Raw genomic sequence first — 15,090 nt, 5'->3', positions numbered from 1 at the left:
GCGACAGCTAGAGGAGAGAAAACTGCAAAACGCACTAGGGAGGAGAGAGAAAACAACAGGGACAACTAAGAGGAGAGAGAAAAACTGGTAGGGCAGCTGCTAGGGCTTGTAAATGTAGCAGTATGCTGACTTGGTAGATTGTATGATAGTTGGATGGGGAACAACAGTAGTCACCTGGCTGGAAACAACAGCAAAATGATGATGGAGGGTTGGAAATAGGGGCTAGATGAGTGAAGATTGCAATGGATAGCTTGGATTGTGATGTCCTTTGTGAACGGGGTGTGGGCAGCAAGCTGAAAACACCTGAAACTTGCAAAAACGAGATTAAGGCTGATTGGAGGGTAGCATACCTATTTTTAGAAAGTTTGGGCCCTCCCAACTAGGTTTGTGTTTATGGGATATAGACACTCTCTAGGAATGCATTTCTTTTAAATAAACAAGGTTTCTTCCTTAATTAAACATGTTTTGGGGCTGTTTAAGTGAAGCTAATGCATTTCTAGATCAACAACTACCATTGCTTCGAATCTTGTGGCTAACAATGAAGAGGAAATGGTTTCTTGTTTTGAAGAAATGGTACCTCGTCCACATAATCAATTGGTAGGCAAACATCCTAAACATGCCTCAGATGAAGCTATGGCATCCATGGAGGCTTCTACTACGGTCCATGCTCCTGCCGGCTCGTGTGCAAGTGGCCATCGTCCTTGAAGATTCCCAAGAGTTGGCTTGGGAGCACTTGCTTGAATTTATGAACACTCTGCTGGGTGATTCTGTTTACCAAAATCTTTTTAGTCCATTGAACAAGGTGGAGGAGGATGTTGTGGATACTAAGGTTGTGTTATGCTCCTTTTCGGGCTTTTATGAAAAGGAAGTTATATTGTTTTTTATAGGCAAAATTTCGATAGTTGCCCAAATTTGTCAATGGTTGGTCTCTTTGATGCAGGCTAACTGTGTGGATGAAATCTTTGTAGGCCCTAGGGGCTTTTATGAGGTACTGTTGCATTCTTCTCGGGTGTGGGATGCTCTACTAGCGAAGTTTCCTTTGTTCTTTGATTGTCGTTTGGTCCATGTTGTGGCTTGGAGGCCCTTGGGAGATTTTCAATGTTTGCTTCAAGATGAATGTCCCATATGGGTTGAGGTTGAAGGCTGCCTAGTAGTATATTGGCCTTTGTTGAAGGCTGCCATGGCTGCCATTGGCACGATTTTGGTGCCAGCAACCTTGCTTGCTCCTAATCGGAACAGACTATGTATGTTGTGGGACATCGGCGGCTAGAGGCCTAACTAGCTGTGCATAAATCGCTTTGGTACGTGTCTGTTGCTTTTTCGGCTCAAATGGGGCACCTTTACAGGTCACTGCTTTTCTTGTAGACAGCTATGTCACTTTATGTTCGAGTGTTTGGAAAAAGCGGATAGAAATGTTGAGCATGTGGGGGATGCAAACATGTTAGTTGAGGAGTTGAAGGATAGTGAAACCCCTCTATAGAGGACTATGGATAAGAGTAAGCTATCTGTGCACTCATGTGAGCAGTCAACACTTGCTTGGATAGAGATTCATTCCGAAAAGACAAAGCGTGGTCATCCAGCCTTCATAGGTTCAACGCTCGAGGCCCTAGACTCCTTGCGCACATATGTGCGAAGGAAGGGTGTATCCCCTTCCGATAATGTTCCTTCGAATGTACCAAGCAGAGTGGGAGGTGCTAATGTATCTAATGAACATCCCAAGGACCCACCAGCATGTCTTGCCTTTGATCATACAAGTAAGGTCATCACCTTGTGGGATCATAGATATCCTCATTCAGCTGGGTGAATGGATTTGGCCCTTCCTCATTGAAGTCTTCCTCTAGGGCAGAATGCTTTTACCATTTTGGTAGATTTCTTGGATGATGGAATTCTTGAGGCATTGGTGGTTAAAGTCCAAGCGAGAGCAGCCTCATCCTTGATTCTGATTTCAGTCATGTAGATTGCCACTTGGAATGTTCATGTGATTTATTTTCGTAGTAAGCAGCATGATATGTGGTGCATTTTGCACGAGAATCGTTGGTATGTGTTGTGTGCTATTGAGCACAAAAGTCATGATAAGGCAGGTCACATTTTGGATTGTCATGGTTTTTTCCTTTTTTATGCTAGTAGCAAAATGATGTACTACTCGGCTGTTCTTATGGTGGTGCATGAGAAACTTCAGCTAGTACTTATTAAAAATGATGTCCATGGGAGCTTTATAGTGGTGGAATTTTTTTTTGAAGGAGTCTCATAGTTTTTGTGGCTGGTTGGACTTTACGCGCACAATGCCATGTCACATCGTCAGGCCTTATGGAACTAGCTCCATGATTCCTTGTCTCTGGGTAGGCCAGGCTTGCTTATGGGCGACTTTAACATGTGCGTTGACGCTTCCAGTCTACTTCGGAGCATTCTCTAATGGATATGCAAGAAAACTAGACTTGGAATGCCTTCGCAATGGATGTTTTGAAGCAGGATCTTTGGTCATGGCTTTCTCCATTGGCTGTAGGGTTTACATTTCACACAACACAATATTCGGCCATGTGGTCTCACTTGGATCGTATTTATGCCATGCATGAGGATTCCTTTTTACTAGAAATATTGGAGATGCAAGTGTTGCAGCGATATGCCTTATTAGGTCATTTTTCTTTGCAACTTTATATGATTAGGTAGCTTGTGGATACTTTCCAAGGTCTCTTGGGCAGGCTGCCCTTGTGCTTTAACTCCTCCTTTCTAAGTCATGTTATCTTCAAAGGATATATGAGCCAGCTGCTGGAAATATTTATTTGTGATTTCCATTGGAAGGCTTGGCCTCGTTTGATAGACTGCTTTTAACATGCAAACGCTGGCAACATAGTATGGGATTTATCATGCTTCCCTCACAAGGCAGTGTTTGCATGCTGCGGAGGATATCTTGAGCTTGGTTTGCCTACTCTTGCTAGATTCTCCACATGATACTTTCTTGGTCTTGTTATCAACAAAGTTGGCCGGTCTTATACAATGTTTTCAGTTGTGGTCTTATTAGTAGGCTAAGCTTTGGGATTTGACTCTGATGTCCTTTGGGATAGTTCTTACTAGACTCATAAAAATTTTCGAGCTTTGCATGCTTCCCCTACTCAAGAAAATATGGTGAGATTGTGGAATGTAGAGGGGCATATGGTTACCTCCAATCTATTGTATTTATGTGCTAGGACTTATTTACAAGTCTCTTGGGCTCCTAGCAAGTATGCTCTCTTGAAGTCTTTAGCATGCTGATACTTTGTCTGCAGAGGATTTAGTACCTTTGCATCAGGTGGTCTCCTCGGTTGACCTTGCCCTGATTTTTGTATTCCTTTCTGTTCTTTTCTTGTGTGACTTTTGTGCTTCTTCAAAAATGAAATGCATAATGGTTTAGAGCCATGCTGCATCTTGTAATCTTGTACTGTTCTTGTAATTAATACAATTACCTATTATGAGAGAGAGAGGGGCTTGAGCTTCCAACATGGCATAAAACCCTTTTCAATTGCATTAGGGCTCCATGCAAAGGCTATCCTTCCACTAAATCATAAGTGTCTGTCCAAACTAAGGCTAGACTTTCAAATTATGGTTCTAAAACCACCTTTTTTGGAAGTTTCACATTTGGCCTTAGAAACTCACGGTTTTAAAGGTTTTGAGCTGATTCTTTAGCCTTGTCCTTGTGCCCAAGGCTTAGACTCTGCCCACTGCAGGTCCAATGCCCTCGTCCTTCACTAGCAGTGCCATGGCCACCATCCCTAGAGCTACGGGTACCAAAATTAGAGTGTTTCTAATTAAAATTCTTAGGTCAAGTTCTGAAATGTTAAGAATTCTTTCCTGTTTTACATTCTGGTGATAATTCCTCTTTTGCTTTTGTATACGTTCAACGTGTTTTATTCATGTAAACAGGTTCATCCTTGCATCATTCAGCAGGTGTAGTCCTTGCCAATTGCATGTTGGGCTACACCTTGTGATGGGAGTTGATGCAAATAGCCATATCAATGGTACTTATCTGAGCTTTTGGCTCAAATACCTCCACATAGTCCACCTTGGGTTGTTGGGCAAAACCCTTGGCAATAAACTTGGTTGCTTGTCCAAGGTCCCATTAGCCCTATACTTTGTCCTATAGATCCATGTAACATAATGATAATCCTCCTTGTGAGGAGGTCCAGAACTGGTTTATAGCACATCACATTCCAAGTGACATATGCATCTCCGTGTATCCAGGTCTAATCATGAAGCCGTCCTCTGAAAGATGAAGAAGATGGTTGGCCTTTGTGCCAAGTGATGCATTTGGCAAAATCCATGTCCTCTAAGTGTCTCTCTTGGTGATGTCCGTCCTGATGGTGAGGTTCAGTTCAGGATAGCTACCAATTGTGCTCTGGACTATATTAGACATCTCACTTGGATACTGTACCTTACATGTGATAATGCATAAAGTAGATGGATCGTTTTGGTACAACGCTATTGGGCTGTATTTAACATCTGTGCCAGCAAGGGACGCTTGGGAGACAATTTAGTTGGATGGAGTTCTGTGGAGAGTGCAGTTGAGCAGGCAGGAATAGCATTAATACGAACCTTACTAACAAATGCTTGTTCAACATATTTGTACCAGCAACAAGTGCTGGACAGTTCTGCTATGCTTGCAGCAGCAGGACAAGGCAAATGACGAATATTAAGTCCATGCTGATGTTCGATGAAGTAGACAGCAGTGCATGAACAATGACAAGCCTGAGCTTTGCAGCCGTGTCAAGACCCTCACAGATGCATATTGCTACTTTTAGAGCACTGGGATGTAAGTGCATGAACAATGACAAGCCTGAGCTTTGCAGCTGTCCAAGACCCCCACAGATGTATATTGCTACCTTTAGAGCACTGGTATGTGTGATCTAAATGTGAATGGTTGAAATCTGCTCAAAACAACCACTTAAAAAAAGCATTCTCGAAACAAGTAAAGAAGCTTTTCAAGGGAAAGCTCAACTTCAAGGATGTAATACTCAAAGGGTTATGATGGGCCTTTCCATTTGGTTGAAATTTGTAGCAGCCTGACATCCTTAGGGTAATTTTTAATATCTTGAATGTGCTTTATGTTTTGATTGAATGATGACAGTGACGGCACTGCAGGTAAGGGAGTGAATGATTAGTCTTTCTGTTGACGTAAGGTTAAGGGATGTATAGAATAAAAGAGAAGGACCTCTCTTTTAGTAGCATTTGTTCCAGTATCATCATTAAATTGACAATCATACAGTCTGCTGGGTTCCAAGCCTGCAGCATTACCATGTTGTTGCTAACAGCGTTTGAAACTTTGATGCAGGAAGAGTTGCACGTACTTGGAGATTATCCATTGGCATCAAATATTTGTCGAGAGTAAGTATGCCACAACGTTGGAAAGATCAACTGGTAGTTATTGATTGCTACTTTCATGCACGATTCTGTTTTGTGGCCTATTGAAACCTTAAATTTGGTGAAAGAAGGAATCTCGTCTCTGTAATATATATTAACTTTGATTATGAGCCCTGATGGTTCCAACTTGTTTTCCTGTTTTCTGTCAGGTTTGTTCACTTTTCAAATGCTACCCCAGATCCCCTTCTTTCTGGGTAAGGCTGAATTTCATTTCGCATTTGCTTGTCGTCAGGTACCATGCCTCCTGACAATGGGTGTGTTGGAATCATGATTATGTGCACATTTTTTTCTTCTTTGGGTTGTTCTCAGGAGTCAAGAATTGAGAAACCCTGAATGGGATAGGTGGTTTCAGGACCTTGCAAAGGCTGGTGAAGGTGTCTGCTGTTGGGGCATTTGAGCACTTCTAGAAAGTACATCAATTTTTTTAATTTTAGGAGGGCCAAAGCTCTCATTGGGTTTGTTTGTTGCTCATATCTAGTAATGATAAAATTGTTGCTGTTGATTGTCTGTCCCTTGGTAAGGTGTAATTATTGCCATTAGTGGTTCCATGGTGGGGCCAAATTCAAGTTTTAAGCTTCTAAATCCAGTAGAGCAGTTGTCCTGTTGGCTGCAGTTCAGTTACCATTTGAATGCAAATTTAAGAAGGCAAGGGAGTGCAGCTCTCTTATCAAGTATCCTCTCGCCAGTTAGTTCTTGACTCGTTGGGTGTTGCCACAATCCAATACCTATAATACCTGTATATATTGGTGCGTGATTCAATACCCTCTAGGGATGTGAGTATAGACTATCTACCACAAAATTGATAGGGACGTAAGTGTAGCTAGAGTCTTCCAAGGGGGTAAGTGTTGCCTCTCTATGATCAAAATGATTTGTGGATCTCCATCGAAGTTGTTTCTTTGCCTTTCTTTGTCTAAATGAATGTATAATATCAACTTCAGTTCATGAATCCCAACTGAATTCCCAAATAGTCCTCACAATCCTAGAGCTTTCCCCTCACACAAGTATATTTTTCTTTGTAATACCTTGTATTAACGTGGGAAAATTGCAAACCATTGTAATATGTAATGATATGCAATTGAAAGATATCGAGCCTTAATATTCTCAAAGGCCATGCAAAACTTGATCCACTCAAAAGTGTCGATAGATGTTTCTTTTTGGGAATTTTGTGAGCGTGATTTTATATGCTTCTAGGGGACATTATAAATGTAAAAGTCAATGCCATGAATATTAAAATTTAAGGATTCGAATAGGGACTTAGTTTCATTTGTTTCTATTTATTGTTGGGAAGGTTTCTAAAAAGGCATGGGTTTGGCCTTGCCATCTTCCTCAATTTGCTTAACAAGAGGGAATTGCTTGAATCAGATAATCCACATCTACTGCTAGTAGGGCTCTTATTCAAAGTACTACTTTACTTACATGAGCAATTCGTTATTTATACTCATTTATGCTTTCTTTTAAAGCCATTTAAACGTTTAAATCTAACAAAGATTGTAAAGTCAAACAAATATCTATTTTATAATAGTGATTGGATAAGTTATGTCATGGTTGCTACATGTTATTGCCCACTTAAAATGTTCACCAAAAGAGATTCGAATGCTTAACCATTAGCAGGTGCTCTCTTTATTAAGCTATTGGTATGGATGGAGAGATAAGTGTAAATAGTTATTTAGTTTTCTTCCATGGTAAAGAAGTTTTCAAAGAGTTATTATGTGATCATTTCAATGGTCCTCATGGTGGACTTTACATTCAACTTTGACACAAAGAAAGACTCACTGAGACCTTTTGTTGAACTATTTGATTGAGAGTTTTGTATTTTCACTTTGAGTCATTCTTCACATAGTATCTAATTGTTTGTTGTATAGCAAGGGTCTCTTGTAAAAACTAAGTGATTAATGGTTAGTTTCAAGTATGTTAATGTAGTGTGAGGGATGATTTTGGAAGAAGGCTTCAAATGTGTATATATAAAGGTTGGGCCAATCTTCATTAATTTTATGGCTTTTTTGATTTACGAGAGAGGTGTAGAGAGAACGCCAATGTCTTAAAATTCCTCTATTATATAATGGATTTTTGAAGTTCCAAGTTGCATTTTCCTATTTTGATGCTATAGCTTATTAATTTTGTTAAAATGCCAAGATGAATGTTTTATTGGAGTATACTATTATGGTTAGCAACTTCGAAGACTATAAGTTAAATAATGTATTTGAAAGTTATGTCATGTTAGTCTTGTAAGGTTTGCAGATAGGCATCTTTTCAAAAGTTGTTATGCAAAGGTGGCATCTTGTATATTTTGAGTGATTCATTTGTTTGAGGGCAACGACTCGTAATGAAAATAATGTCACATTCTAGGAGATTAAGATAGACACTAGTAGCATTGGTTAGTGGTTTTAGAGCGACCTAATGTGATTGCACTAGAGACATTTTAGGGTTAGGGTAGTTAGGGCCTATTGATAAGACTTACAGAACTACTATGCACATCATTCTGTGATAATCATTATTGGACTTTAGACTTGCTCTTAGACTTTGGGCTTCTTGGATGGGTGAATAGGTTGGCAAGCATGTTGAGCAAGTGGATAAGTGCTGGTAAGGGACTTATCAGATATATATGCAAACATTTCACTAGCATTTGTGGTTAATGTACTTTCATTATTTGAAACCTTAATGCCTAGGTATTTAGTGTGTACTAGTACGTGGTGTCATCATTATTTGTATTGAGAGAGAGAGAGAGAGAGAGAGAGAGAGAGAGAGAGAGAGAGAGAGAGAGGTTACATTCTAAGACCAACACAATAGCCTCTTGTACATATTTGCCAATATTATTCAATATTTGACTTTTTTTTGAGTTCTCTCTCTCTCTCTCTCTCTCTCTCTCTCTCTCTCTCTCTCTCTCTCTCTCTGTGTCAATATTCATCGCTTTGACATAGCCCATGCATTTGCTTTTGCAATGCTCCATATAATCCATGTGTTCACACATTGGGATGGGGTGTGTTGGTGGTATGGGATGCCAACTCTTAGAACACAATTGTAATTAGATATGTTGTTGGCTCCAAGGCTTGAGGGTGAACTTGTTTGGTTGTAAAGATGGGAGTCTGACATGAATGTTCCCTTAGAGCACAACTTGGATAAGAGACATGATACAAGTCATATCCATGACATGAAACATAAAGGGGTCATTAAACACAAAATAGACATCAAACTCACATTTGAGTTGTAGAGATAAAACAACTTAGTCTCAAGCCTAGGATTCCTTACCATATTGGGTCACGATCATGTTTCAAGAAGCACCCATTTGTCAATGTTGATTCATAAACTTCTCTACTTATCTTAGTTGATCTAAACAAAGTGAACGTAAAAAATCTCATACACTTATTCCTTTGCTAGCCATGTTCTTCCTAGTAATAATCAACTCTTCTCTTATAGTAATAAACCTTTAAAGAAAGGTTGAACCATGGATACCTCATCCACCTTTGCTCTTTCCTTTAAAGAATGGTTGAACTTAATAGTGATAAACCTTTAAAGAAGGGTTGAACCATGGATACCTCATCCACCTTTGCTCTTTCCTTTTATTAAGTCATCTCCTTTTCTTCTTATCTTTAGATATAGGTACAACGATTGATGAGGAGGTTCTTGAGCAAGTAGCATTAAGTTGTTTCCTTTGCATTGTATTGAAAAGTGTCATAATTGCATCAGGCATTTGGATAAAGAAAAAAAAAAGTATTAAAAATGCATGATCGTATTAGATGATAGTAATCAACATGAAAATAGACACAGGAAGGGTGGGTCACTTACAAAGCAAAGTGGCTAGGTTACCTTAGGAAGGTTCCTTACAAGCTACCTTAATAATATGGGATTAGAATGCTTTTCTTAATCTTTTCATACATAGCAAAAGCACCTCCTAGTGGAGGAGAATAAAACCATCCATAGAAATTTTATAGTTTTCTTTGTGTGGTGGATTTTGGTACCTTGAGATAGTGTGTGAATCTAATGTTGACACCTATAATTAGGTCTCATAACTTGGTGATTTTTAAATATGTTTATTGTGATCACCAAAAAGGGCAGTTTACATGTTTATGCTATAATCAAAGCCTACCTTCTCTAGCCATTTGTTGGCTTTAGACCAAACAACAACATGCTTAAAAGGGATGAGGGAGTGATTCCTCCTCTTTTCCACAAAATGTGTATAAGGGAGAAATATTCAAAATTTTGGAGAGTTTATCCTTAGGGGGTTCATTGTATGTAAATCCAGTTTATCACGTATGTTTAAGGACTATTTAAAAATATCATTATCTATGAAAATCTCTCTCATTTTGAGATGCTACGAGCTCTCTTTGAGAGGCGTCCTATACGTGTACACTCTTTATTTATTTATTTACTTACTTATTCTCTCTATCTTTGTGTTCAATAGGCTCTTGTGGGAGTTGAAGCACTCTCCTTTCTCTTAGCTTTCTCTTTGACATCACTTTATCTGAGACATATCTAAGCTCCTTGTCTCCTCCCCTTCCTCCCTCTTCCTCTCCCTCCTTTTCTCCCCCCCTCTCCTTGTTTCTCAGTCAGTTAGTCACTTAGTTAGCCTCTCTCTCTCTCTCTCTCTCTCTCTCTCTCTCGTCCCCTATGGAAGCCATGCATGTGAGAAGCATGTGGAAGCACCATGATCCACACACACATAAACACACTTTTGAATCTATTTTGGGATACACTCTTCCATGTCCTTTTCTATGTTCTCCTTGGGATACAATTGCCTCAATGTTTCAATGAAAAGTGAGCATCTACTAATTATTCGTCTTGTTGGTCTTATAGAGAAACTCCTCGCAACAATGGAACACTCCATGAGCTCTCCATCACTAAATACAGAGGTGAAGCTTTAGTGTAGAAAAATGAAGAGAAAACGTTGGGTTTTGTAAAAGTGGAAGCAACAAGTGGCAATGGTTAACTCTATAATGGAATGCAATAATGGGATGTTGGATGAGTAAAAGAAATATAGAAAATCTAGGGTAGAATAATTTTAGAAATTAACCATTGGAATGGATGCACATGCTTACGAAGGAAATCTTTGATGAAGTTCTTGAAGATCCTTGCTTCCATGCCATGTCGAGTAAGTCAAAAGAGGTGGATGAAATTATGCTGAGAAGCACCCATACCACTTTGAATCATGTGAAGATCCCAAGGTCTTTAGATAAGTTTTTTATAAAGAAATAGCAATGTTGATGTTGAAGAATGGAGAAAGTGGTGGGAAAAGCACTAGCAATTAGCATTCTACAAGCTGGTAAGCTCATGGGAATCCACAAAAGAAACCTATATAGATCCACACATCACTTAGCAATGGCAAGTAAAGCTAATGGTTTGTTTCCTACATTTGCATGTCATAAACATGATGTATGAAGAATCCATATCACTTGAATGGCCAAAGGCTTAGCCTTTTAGTTTTAGATGGATAAGACAAGGTGTCCTCCAACAAAAAGGATGTTCATAGTAAAAGTTTCAATAGATGTTCATATGTAAAACATCCAATCCACGTTCTAGAGGAGCATTAGGTAGTGACTTATTTTATATATACCATTCATTATTAGTACTACAACAACTTGGTTAGGGTGTTTTGCACCACTTGCTAGTCATGTTGCAATGTTAACAAGTTTTGTAACATTTACTATACTAGTCTCTAGAAATTCAAAATGTAATTCTTGCTTCAATATATCTCTATTTTGAAAGTAATGATATTGGTGAACGGTGAAATCTAAGGGTGAAGCTTTATCATGATCATAGCGCAAGCTACCAAGCTTGTGGGAATCTACTAAAGAAACTTATATACATCCAAACATCACTCAATAACGGCAAAAGAAGTTGATGGTTTATAACTTAATTTGATAATTTAGTTTATTGGTTTGTAATAATTTACAGTACTGATTTGATTTAGTATTTCTAAATATTTCTAAGGCATTTTAACTGATATTTTACATTATTCACCATTCTCTTTTGTCTTTGAACCAATTTTTCATTTTATTAGAGCTAGTGGTGCATGATAACTTATAGGTGATTGCAACTTTAACTTACATTATATCTCTATTGTGGTTGAAGACACTTTTCCCTCTTTGTGTCTAGCTATGGTTGCTTCCCTTACACTTTACTTCCTCAAGCTATCACCACCTAGTAGGGATTGGATTGAGAGCAGAAGGCTTAAGAAGGGCTTCTAATGGTTAGAGGAGAGAATGAGTATGAGATGATGGCTCATAGAGAAGAAGCTTCCAATTATCCACAAACATTGAAACAAAGGATGTACAAATGGATGGAAGGCTATGTAGCATACCTCTTTGCTTGATGGGATCGATTCATTTGGATGTCGATATTGATTTGAATTCTAATCTTGATCCAATCTACCTTATTTCTCCTCCTCCAAGGCTTCTAAGCTAAAATCAATCACTTTCTCTTCTCTCTTCTCTCTTCTCTCTTGCTTCCTTGTGTTACTTGTTGACAAGCCTGCATTAGAAAATGTCACTCTGCCTCTTTTTGTTTACAAGTTATGGTGGATTCCTTCAATAAGATGGATTGTGGAATAGTAATTATAAAGGGGTTAGATAGAGATAACATATAGATTCTAAGATATATGTTGATTGAAAATAAATTTATGCCTACATTTTCTTACTCAATAGCATTGTTTTGATCACATTAAGTACTTGAACATCCCAATGGAGTTCGAAAAAAATCTTATAGATAATTTAAGCTACAAGAATTTCCAAGTCAAGAACTATGGGCAGATAGATTGAGTCTTTGCTTGTTAATTGTATGCTCCAAAAACTACCCTATCCATTCCTCAGCTCCTTCTCAAGCTCATAATCATGTCAAACATGAAGCATAGCTAGCCTTATATAAGCAATCAATAAATTGAAATGCCTAACATGGTTCATACATGAAGCATAACTAGTCTTATGTAAGCAATCAATAAATTGAAATGCCTAAAGATTGAGAAGTTGATTTTTTAAACATTTTAAAATAAATAACATAAAGATCTAATCAAAATATAATCTCTATCAATTCTCATTCATCATATCCTCCTAAAATGAGCATATTCTATCATATTCTAGCAATGTGTGCTTCTCACATTAACGTTTACAATCTGGCTGCTCTATGGCTTTTTAATGAGATCCTCTATTTAGCACATGGGTATGAGTTTGACCAAAGCTCAAGAGAGTGAATTTCATCCCTATCCTAAAAATGGAGCCAAAAATGTTAAGCTCTATTAGATCTAACAATAGCACTTGGATGGACATACATTCTTTCGTGTGTTTCCTCTTTATCTCTTGCTCAAGCTACCTCTTATCAGTCACACTCATACTTTTTCTCCAAACCAAGTAGATCTCTCCTCTCAATATCATGAAAAGAAAGAAGATAAATGAGTAAAGAATGGATATAGTAAGAATTACTATAGTCCTCTACACACTTATAGTCCGATCTTCCACATGGTTTTCCAACAAGCTCTATGATTTGATGTGGCTCCTCTCAATCAACCACCATTTCTCTCCTTTGATTTGTCTACTGCTACCAATCCAATGTCAAGAGAATTAAAAAAATGACAAACAAGAAGGAGAAGAGAATGGAGCCTCTTCCAAACTAGTCCCTCACTCTCAATATTTCACACTTTCCATCACTCTCAAGCTACAATGAAGTAGTACGAGGATAGAGAAGAAGAGACCCTCAACAATTTCCATATAAGAATTTTCCATTCCATTTTACACATTATATATATTAGGTTTAGATTTTCCACTTTAGGTTTGACACCCTCTACTCCTTTCCACTTGTGACCAATCCTTCTTTACATTCCACTTTGTGCATTACCGACATAGTCTTAAGGTAAAAGCAAATAGAGTTGCCCATTACCTCCTCATCTACTATAGGTCTTCTCATATAACCCCAAGTGACATTAGAACTTACTCAGGGAGTGAGCTTGACCCTCACTTTGGTTTTTAAAAAGATGTAAGAGTGTATTATTTGTAAGTATTGTGGATATAAAATTTACATATTCACCTTGCAAACATATGATGTTGAAAGTAACACATCCAAGCTCTTATAATTTGCACCTTTTTCCATTACTTTTGGTACAACCATTAACCTTTGCTAGTTTTGGACGCTTATATTGTTATATTTAGCAATTTTTTTGATACTTCATGAATTAGGTTAATTGGGGAAGTCCCTTGCTCAATGGAAGTCCCTTGCTCAATAGAATCATAGGCATGTAAAATGAAGTAACTAGAGATGGAAAAGGGGTCAAGAGTTGAGGCTAACCACCTAGGAAACCCTATGTATATAATATGTAAACATAATAGAATCTTGAAAGTTCTTATCGATATAGTTTTTTGAGTTCAAACCTTAGACTTATCTATACAGTTTTTTGAGTTAGCCTTATTCTCCTTCTTCTTGCTTCCACCACTTTGTGTGTGTGAGAGAGAGAGAGAGAGAGAGAGAGAGAGAGAGAGAGAGAGAGAGAGAGAGAGAGAGAGAGAGAGAGAGAGAGAGAGAGAGAGAGAGAGAGAGAGAGAGAGAGAGAGAGAGAGAGAGAGAGAGAGAGAGAGAGAGAGAGAGAGAGAGAGAGAGAGAGAGAGAGAGAGAGAGAGAGAGAAAGTTATATTAACGTCTACAACAGGCCAAGTTGGCCTATGAGACCAAAATGTTGCATACAAATGTCTGGGAGATTTCAAAAGTCCCAGTGAAGCTAACATTTATGCAATGTTGAACTAAATTGAGTAGGTACAAAATGATATGTGGACTAGATACAATCTAGAGGTACTCCCAGTGCGGTGTGGAACTGCTCCTAGGGTGTTCATCCTAAGATGTCCCGCATGGGTCGGTCTAGCACGACTCTCTCTTTTTTCTCTTTATCTTCTTCTCTTCTTGCAATGTGAGTGACTTTGAGAGTGAAGATCCCTCTTTTTTTCTCTTCATCTTCTTCTCTTCTTATTAACTGCAAGAAGAAGATCAAGAAAAAAGCCTACACATTTTGGGGTGTAACACTTGGTGCTGTTATTTTTATGAGAGCTGTTATATTTATGAGAGTGGGGCTCCCTCCCATGCAAACATCCCATGTTTGGTTAATTCTTTCATCAAGACTTAATTATGATTGCATGTGAAGGAAGCCATGAACAGGTGAAGGGACCAAAAAAGGGGCAAGATGCCTAAGGGGGATGTTGAGAAATATGTCTCAGGTTATTTTTATATCCTATGTATGCATCAATAAAGTGAGATTGTGTGTAAAGTGACTCTTAATTCAAAAGAGTATCTATCTACTTTGTGAGATAGTGTGTAGAGAATGGAAGAAGGAGAGAATGAAGAATGAAGAAGAAGATGGATTGAGCTTCCATATCTTGTGCTTAGTTCCCTTGTGTTGTGCATCCATTTTGAGTCTCTTTTTAGTTTGCATTAGAGAGAGAGAGAGTAAAGAATCGGATAGAGGAGCACATCAAGTAAGGTCTACACCAAATGCAAGCTTGTTGTCCACAACTAAATCAGGTACAAGTCTTTATCTAATCAACTCAAAATAGGTGTACGGATTGGAAGAGCCATTGTAGCTTGGATTTGGGGCTCTATTGCCCATTTTGAATGCATTCAAGAAGCCATTGAAGGTGGAGCCCCGAGAGGAACACCAAGGAAAAGGGAATTCTCTTGCAAGAAAATCTATCTTGTAACATCAACAAGCTTGTTTATCATGTTTCATATTGT

At 38.4% G+C, this 15,090-nt stretch overlaps 1 protein-coding gene across 1 annotated transcript in view; it reads left to right on the top strand.

The window, feature by feature from the left end:
• The window catches only part of LOC148038744 (guanine nucleotide-binding protein subunit gamma 2-like), a 41,267-nt gene extending 34,770 nt beyond the window's left edge, over positions 1–6,497 (top strand). The window contains exons 2-4 of the mRNA XM_087674595.1: positions 5,303–5,355; positions 5,541–5,585; positions 5,701–6,497. Of these exons, the coding sequence (XP_087530721.1) occupies positions 5,303–5,355; positions 5,541–5,585; positions 5,701–5,788 (186 nt within the window). The 3' untranslated portion in view covers positions 5,789–6,497. The remainder of the gene's footprint in view (positions 1–5,302; positions 5,356–5,540; positions 5,586–5,700) is intronic.
• The last annotated feature ends 8,593 nt before the right edge of the window (positions 6,498–15,090 follow it).

The sequence above is a fragment of the Lygodium microphyllum genome, chromosome 3, assembly GCF_053477565.2.
Source record: "Lygodium microphyllum isolate KBCC chromosome 3, Lygodium_microphyllum_v1.1.10, whole genome shotgun sequence".
Classification (NCBI taxonomy): Eukaryota; Viridiplantae; Streptophyta; class Polypodiopsida; order Schizaeales; family Lygodiaceae; genus Lygodium; species Lygodium microphyllum.
The sequence above is the reverse complement of the archived record's forward strand: the minus strand, read 5'-3'. Positions and strand labels throughout refer to the sequence as shown.